The sequence below is a fragment of the Miniopterus natalensis genome, chromosome 11, assembly GCF_054644295.1.
Source record: "Miniopterus natalensis isolate mMinNat1 chromosome 11, mMinNat1.hap1, whole genome shotgun sequence".
NCBI classification, from domain to species: domain Eukaryota; kingdom Metazoa; phylum Chordata; class Mammalia; order Chiroptera; family Miniopteridae; genus Miniopterus; species Miniopterus natalensis.
Genome location: NC_142091.1, coordinates 41,092,746 through 41,101,124, shown reverse-complemented (window position 1 = coordinate 41,101,124; position 8,379 = coordinate 41,092,746). Strand labels below are relative to the sequence as shown.

General features: G+C 35.7%; 1 protein-coding gene across 1 annotated transcript; it reads left to right on the top strand.

Moving 5' to 3' along the window:
- Nucleotides 1-6,898: 6,898 nt before the first annotated feature.
- Nucleotides 6,899-7,837, top strand: LOC107538688 (olfactory receptor 51F1-like). Its single transcript, XM_016215010.2, has one exon. The coding sequence runs from the start codon at nt 6,899-6,901 to the stop codon at nt 7,835-7,837; it is 939 nt and encodes a 312-aa protein (XP_016070496.2).
- The last annotated feature ends 542 nt before the right edge of the window (nt 7,838-8,379 follow it).

Here is an 8,379-nt window from a genome sequence, read left to right as displayed (position 1 = left end):
AAGGTACATAGTACATGAACCTAAACTGCATCATTGCGTTGCTGACTCACTGGCAATAGCAATGCTTTAAACAGCGGCCAAAGAAAAAACTAGCCCTGGGGCATCATACCATTTCCCAAGGTTCCTAGCAATTAAGCCCAATACATTCCTAGGTGTAGCAGGATACAGAGTCAGGAGACCTGGAAGCTAGTCCCAGCTCAGGCCTGTCTTCAAGGTATGATTGAGGAAGTCTCTACTCTTCCTTGAGCCAGCTCTTTTGTTCACCATTTCCTCAGCTCTCAGAATAAAACCACAAGCACTGATTAGACCTGCCTACTTCCCAAGAAACAGAAAGTTTTTTTGCCTACACAAGGAATCCCTCCATGGGCAGGGAGACTTGAGGGCAGGAAAGACATCAGAAAAGTTATCAGTGAGGAGGTGATGATTAATCTCTGTCTTAAATGGAGTGGCATTGATTGATAAGCTGGATAACACTGGGAAGGAAAGGAAAAGCTGAGGAATCAGCATTTGCAAAGACAATGAACCCTGAAAGATCCAAGAGGAACAGCTATGGAGAGAAGTGAGGCTGCCCAGCCAAATATAGGCTTGATTTTTCTTAAGAGCTTAAGTTTTAGCTTGCAGCACAGAGAGGCTCCACTGTGTGTTTGAGCCAAAGAATCCTGGGAAAATTCAGAGTGGGGACTTGTCCTGTTGAGACTCAGAGAGAAACTAGGTTCCAAGGGGAAAAAAATGAAACCCTGACATGTAGGGCTAGCCCTAGATCAAAGAGGCAAATCATGGAAATATCCTTTCTCCCCCGATTTTCTTAATTTTTCCAATTTATTTTAATTAGATGTGTATAAAAGAAAGTGTTGAAATACACATTCAAGCATAATAAAAAAGTGATTTCTTTCTTTAAACACAGTTGACCTTGATGTGGAAAAAAAGGGTAAGGGTTAATGTAGCATTTACTGTGACCCATTTCTATTTGGAGATTTAATGTTTGAAATGTTTATTCTTTATTCTATAAATTTGGGCTGTGATTTATAAACATTGCCATCAGGAGAAACTGGATATAGTCCAATTATTTTAGGTTAAATTTAAGAAAAATATCTGTACTTATTAACATGTGATAAGTGGTATTCTATTCAGGCAATTTTCTGACCACCAAGATCTCATAATTCCCAGCCTTTTGGAAATAATTTCATTGAGGCAGAAGGGCAACCAGGAGAGCATGGAGCAAAGGGGTTCACTCACAGCACACTTTGTGTTAGCACAGCTGTTCCCAGCTTGACTGCCAACTACTGGAACAAAATGCTATGGTGGGATGGAAAAAAGATGGACACATCTAATACCCAGATGACATGTGACCACCCTCACTGACACAAGAGAAAGTATGGATGAAGCAGAGCTGGCATAGTAGAGGCAGTTGTAGTAGTTGATTTTATGGGTTTGGAACCAATGCAATGGATATCTCAGGTTAGGTGGAAGTAAGAGGATTTCCACCATGAAAGCTGGCAGGGCCAGGAAGAAATACATAGTTCACAGGAGTGGTCAGTGCAGGCCATGTCAAAGGGGGGCTGTTTCTCACAACCACAGCACAGCCAATGCAGAACAGGAAACAGATCTAGAATTGGGAATCCTCCCACCTTGGAAATATACAAGGAGGTGGGGTCGCTAGCACCCAATGGTGGCATCAGAGGATAACTACTATTGGAGGAGGAACATAGCATATGCACTCTATTCTAAACCCAAGGATTTTAATAGAGTTAAAACTTAGCTATTAGCTTCTTCCAGAAATACCTATTTTAAGACCTCATTTGAAGATAGGTCTTAACAGAGTTAATCAAGTTTAAATGATGCCATTAGGGTGAGCCTAATATGACGGAAATCTTTTTAAAACGGGGCGTCAGAGGGTGGGATTTGGACACAGAGACAAGCACACAGGGAGAACATGTGAACACAAAGGCAGAGACCGAAGTTATGAATTTACCTGAGGGTGGGGGAGGGAAGAACACTTCCTAACTTATTTTGTGAGGCCACAAAGCCTTCAAAGTGTCTTGCAAAACAAGAAAAATTAAAATCAAATTTATCATTAACATAGAAGCAAAATTCTCAAACAAATATTATCAAAAATAGCCCAGTAAGAATATTTAACAATCATTCAATGTATTTTACCACATTAATAGAACAAAGAGATTCTTCAGTAAACTTTAAAAAAAAGTTTAATTCCAATTGATATTCATATTAACTTAATAAACTGGATTGGAAACTTACTCATCAAAATCATGGTTAATGTTGAAATGCTGAAAATATTCCTTCTGAGTTTGGGCACAGGATGGTGATACCTACCATTACCACTTCTGCTTAACTTTTTATCAGCAACCTTAACAAGTATAATGAGGCAAAAAAAAAAAAAAAAGTAAAAGCTGCAGCACTGTAAAGAAGAGAAAATAAAATAAATCATTCACAGATGATATGATTGTTCATTTACATAATCAAAGAGAGCAAACAGGCACAGTATTAGATAAAATTATATGAATCAGCGATTACTAGTAATTGGTATTGTTAAGCAACATAACTGAATACAAATAGTGTTCCTATAAATCAACAATTTAGAAAATAAAGTTCTAACATCATATTATATAAAATAGCATCAGAAATCATACAACTTAGAATAAATCAAATGCAATATGTAAAAGTTGTTAATATAAAAAAATTATTAACCATTGGTTGTAGAAATTAAAGAAGATATATAAACACTGGGATTTCTCATGTTTGTGAATTACAAGCCTCTATATTTTAAATAGATTAGTTCTTCCACAAATGATCCATCCCAATCAACATCTTAGAAGGTTTTCCTGGGGAAGTTATTCCAAAATTTATATAGAAAGGTAAAGAATCTAGAATTGCCAAAGCGCTTTTACACCAGAAGAAAATTGAAGGGCTTATACTACCAGGCACCAAAGCACAATATAAAGGTAGCAAAGTATCAGTGCAAGCAGAGAGCAACAAATAGGACACAATGGAAAATCTAGAAACAAACCCACATCGAGTTATTTTACATATACCAAAGTGATTTCACAGAGCAATGGCAAAAATATGTTTACTTCAATAACTGATGCCAGATCTATTGGATAACCATATGGGAATGAAAGGCATGAAGAAGTGATAGGAGGTAAAGAAACACAACAGTAGAAAACAGACAAAATATTTGGAAAGGTCAGGCTTTGGGCAGTAACCACTGAAACAATTAACCTTCTGTTGTTGAAATAAGTTATAGTCAGTGTTCATCTCTGTTTTTATCACCATACTCTCTAATTGTCATTTATATTGTATTTCTTTTAGAAAATTAAACTAACTTTCCTTACAAAAAACCTGAAAGGCATTGGCTAAAAGGAGATATTCAAACAACATAAAATATATCAAAAGCTGTTCCCCTTGATCAATCATAAAGAAAATGAAAATTACAACCCCAATGAGGTTCCAAGAAATGCCCACAAAAAAAAAAAAAAAAAAAGTGAAACTTTTCATTCTTTCATACGGACTAATAAAATTTTACACAACAATTTTCTCATACTTCATTTTTGTTAGTGAAGTATCATTTCAGACACTTGATAGGGGTTGCAGTAGAGTTATGGTGTTTGAATTTAACCCCTCACACTTTCTGGTGTTAAGAGTTCTCAAACAAGAAAGCATAGGAATAATAGCCAAATGGAAATTAAAGAAAAATAGCTAAACGAGAAACCTATCACTGGTATTATTGCTTTCTAGGCAAGCCCAAGACTCTCTGTGCCAATGTGGGGCTTCTTTGTAAAAGAGAAACAACGTTTGGGTGTTGGTCTTTCCCTCTAGTATGAATCTAGAATTGTAAGGCCTATAAAGTAATCTGCATCCATACTCAACTGCCCACATTGACAAGGATGGACAAGTTCTCCCAAGAATCTAGGCCTTTCCATCTGTTACCACAGGAAAACAGCAAGTACCAGAGAAAGAACACATGAGAACTCGTGACTCACACAGAGTGACGCCAGCCACTAGCTAAATGGGGTCCCATTAATATATCAGGAGCTGACCATTTCTTAGGAAAAAGCCAATGAATGGCTGGATGAAGATGGATTCAGGAGTGATTACATCATCCTCCCTAAGGATCAATGCAGTAATAAAGAAACAGGGGCTTGGAGACTGGTTTGTACATTTCTTCACTCTTTATTGTTACCATAATTATTTCAGAAAAGCTTTTTTGCTTTCCTGTCTTCCCAGCCTACTGATAGTTAAGAAACAATAGCATGCATCTCTTTACTCCCCAGTGACAGAGTAATATTTAAACATCCACTTATAAGGATGATTTGGTTTATTTGCATTTAAGGATCCCCTGGACCATTTGTCACTTGAGTTAGTTGCTAAAACCCTTCTGAGATTACACAGCATCATCCTGTATTAAAAGATGGGGAGAGAGAAATTTTTCAGTTTTCCTCCCTGTGACCCCCAGGGAGATTCAAATTTTGCCAATGGTCCCACAGCTCAATCCCACTTTACTATAAAATCCATGGCTCCAGAACTGGAACATGTTCTCTCCCCACCAGTGAAGACAGAAAAGGCTCCTCTTTCCATATAAAGCTGGTAAGAAGGTAGAGACAGGTGTTCACTGTGTTAACTTTGTGCTTTGATGTGAGTTTCAAATCTTCATGTGAGTTTCTAGAAAAGTCAGATAATGTTATGGTCACCCCTGTCCTCACGAATCCATATAACACACAGACTTCTGAACCTTACTAGATTATAGTTAACTATTGTAATGATTTTTCTCAAACTGAATGAAAACTCTAGGAAAGTGAGTTGAAAAAGTAATTAGAAATTAGCATAAAGGGAATGGTAACATATATACTTATTACAGGGTATTTACTCTCAGAAAGTAAACTTCACCTAGTTTTTTAAATGTTTAATTGAAAAATGTTGATACTATAATAACTAATATTGCTATTATTTGATTTTGTCTCCCTAGAATTGATTTTAACAATGTAAATGCATTCACTTAAATATTATTTTAAAATTTTTAATTGAACAAGACTTTATAACATTTCTGTGTGTATTTATTCAACTGCTTCTGCTGTTCTCTACTATGTCTACTGAGAACCTCTACCTTATCTTCAAACCAGTATCCATGATTTCATACTCCTGGAACAGCGGTAATATCACTCCAATAACTCATGTGGGGCAAAGAGCGGGCACTGGTTAAAAAGGAAGGAAATTCTGACATATTCTAAAACATGGATGAACATTGAGGACAATCTGTGAAGTAAAATAACCTATCCCCCCGCAAAAAAAAAACAAATACTGCATGATTCCATTTATATGCAATATTTAGAATAATCAAAACTATAGAGAGGGAAAGTAGACTGGTGGTTTTCAGAGACTAGTTGGAATCGGGAAATGGGGAGTTATTGTTTAAATGACTATAGAGTTTTTTACAAGATGAAAAGAGTTAAGGAGGTGGTTCATGGTAGCGGTTGCACAACATTATGAATATGTGTAATACCATTGAATTGTACACTTTTAAAACGATTATGATGGTAAATTTTATGTTGGGTGTATTTAACATCAATAAAAAAATCTTTTAAAAGTAGCATTCACAGATAAGGCCCTCACATAACCCTCCACTAACTACACATTTGTCACTTACTCTCTAGTGTCAGTAGAAATGATAATCACCTTTTTAAATTAAATTCATTGGGGTGACATTGGTTAATAACATTATATAAGTTTCAAGTGTACGTTTCTATGATACATGATCTGTATATTGTATTGTGTCAGTTTTAGGGGGCTAATTACTATCATGCTCTAAATCAATCACCTGGTACTTTCTTACAGAATTTTCTTTACAGAGGAATTTCTATCATTGTATATTTTCAAACTCTCATTATTTACTGTACCTTTAACCTCAGCTTGTAAATACAGACATTTCTCTAGTCTTTACAATCTTGCAAATTTTCTCCATCAATCATAGAGTCTTCTTTATTCATGGCATTTCTCCTTGCCTTCACTGACAAGTTTCCAGAAATAATACACACTGTGCCTCCACTACGTATTTTTCCATTTATTCCTCATACTACTGTAGCAGGTCCTCAGCTTTCATTGGTAGACTTCAATCGTTTGTTTTTTAGGGTCACTAATATGACCATTACATGGGCTTTCATTTAAAACATTTCACCCTTAGTAGACTTGACCACAGAAGCAATTCCACACTATTGTTGATATAACACTGAGTTATGACACCGTGCTCTCTTGGTGTTTATGGTTCCTGTCAATTGTCTAGATTCATCTCACTTTAGGGTATAGGTCCTTCCAATAAATCTTCAGAGTTCAATCATCATTGGTTTTTATTATAAGTTTACTCTCTGAAATCGTTCACCCAAATGTTAGATTTAAATGACTCACAACTTCCAAATCTAAAAGGAGCAAAAACCTGAGGTTTTTTTTGGTCTCCAGCACAAATCTGGAGATTTTTGCCTGGAGATTCACACCCACATGGGCACTTCAGACCTAATATATGGCATATTTAAAATAATAATTATTTTTATTAACTAAGTCTCTATTCATAGAATCATATGATCTAATGGACCTTACAATTATGTCATTATATAAAATAATCATCATTACAATGTATAAAATTATACTGGCATATTTTCCTTGAATTTAAGACTTAAAATGTTTATGTATTTCACTGAAAATCCCTGATATGAATGCAGATGAATGTCAGAGTTCAGTTTAGAGTTTTCTCAATGATAGAGAACTTATTCATAAACTTAGATAGGTTTCCTAACCCAAAGAATATCTATCTAGATGTTTTGTGTAACTATGTACTTTCTTATTTCTATAGGATGTGAGCATTGTGAGGATAAATGCTACAAATCTACATAACATGGAGATCTTAAGTAACTTGACTTCTACATTTCCAACGTTTTTGTTGAGCGGCATTCCTGGCCTGGAGTCTGTCCATGCCTGGATCTCCGTTCCCTTCTGCTGTCTTTATGCCATTGCCCTCTCTGGGAACAGCATGATCCTGTTTGTCATCATTACCCAGCACAGTCTCCATGAGCCCATGTACTATTTCCTCTCCATGCTGTCAGCTGCTGACTTGGGCTTGACTATTTCTACAATGTCAACAACATTAGCTATCCTCTGGTTTAATGCAAGAGAAATCAGTCTAGATCGCTGCATTATCCAGATGTTTTTTCTTCATGGATTTACCGTCATGGAATCCGGGGTACTAGTTGTTATGGCTTTTGACCGCTATGTGGCAATCTGCAACCCTCTAAGGTACACTACTCTTCTCACAAATTCTAGAATCATTCAGATGGGCATCTTAATAATTTTACGGACTATAACATTAATAGTGCCACTACTCTTGCTCTTTAAGCCCCTCTATTTCTGTAGAGCAAATGTCCTTTCCCATTCTTACTGTTACTATCCAGATGTGATTAAATTAGCATGTTCAGATACTCGGGCCAACAACATCTGTGGATTAATTGACCTCATTCTGACCACAGGGGTGGATACACCATGCATTGTCCTGTCTTATATCTTGATCATTCGCTCTGTGCTCAGCATGGCCTCCCCCAAAGAACGGCACAAGGTCTTTAGTACTTGTGTCTCTCACATTGGAGCAGTTGCTATTTTCTACATCCCCATGATTAGCTTGTCCTTGGTGCATCGTTATGGCCAATCAGCCCCCAAAGTGGTCCATTCAATGATGGCCAATATATACCTGCTTTTGCCCCCTGTGCTCAACCCCATCATCTATAGTGTAAAAACAAAACAGATTCGTAAAGCTATACTCAGCCTTCTCCTTACAAAATAAGCAGAGATGATTAATTTTGAGAAAAACCTAATAAAAATTATTTTCACTATAGAAAAGCAAACCTGGTAGGTGACTTCTTATTAGATAATTTTTCTTATTTTGTTCAGTTATTCAATAAATATTTAGTAAGCATTTTTATGTTTTCAGTCATAAAATACAAGTATGATATATCCCAGGTATTTGTGGGTCATCTAATAAGGAAAACAGAAATATAATAATTAAATAATAAAAATAATATATGTAGCAATTAAAATTTACTGAGTATTTATTTTATACTGTTTGGTCTACTAACAGGTTTTAAAGACATATTCTATTTATCCTACAATAGCTCAATGAAATATATAAAATTATTAATTATACAAGGGTGGGCAAGGTTAAATTAACAGACATCATTACCTACAAAATAAATTATAAGTAAGGATATAAAATAATAAAAATAAGAAGATAAATAATACAAATGTAATAATAAATAAATAACAATACCAGAATAAACTCTGTGTTTTGGGTGCTCACAATTGTAAACCTACTTTTGCCCATCCCTG

What these genes read in the sequence shown, in the direction of transcription:
- LOC107538688 (XM_016215010.2), top strand. Translation starts at nt 6,899, where the DNA reads ATGGAGATCTTAAGTAACTTGACTTCTACATTTCCAACGTTTTTGTTG.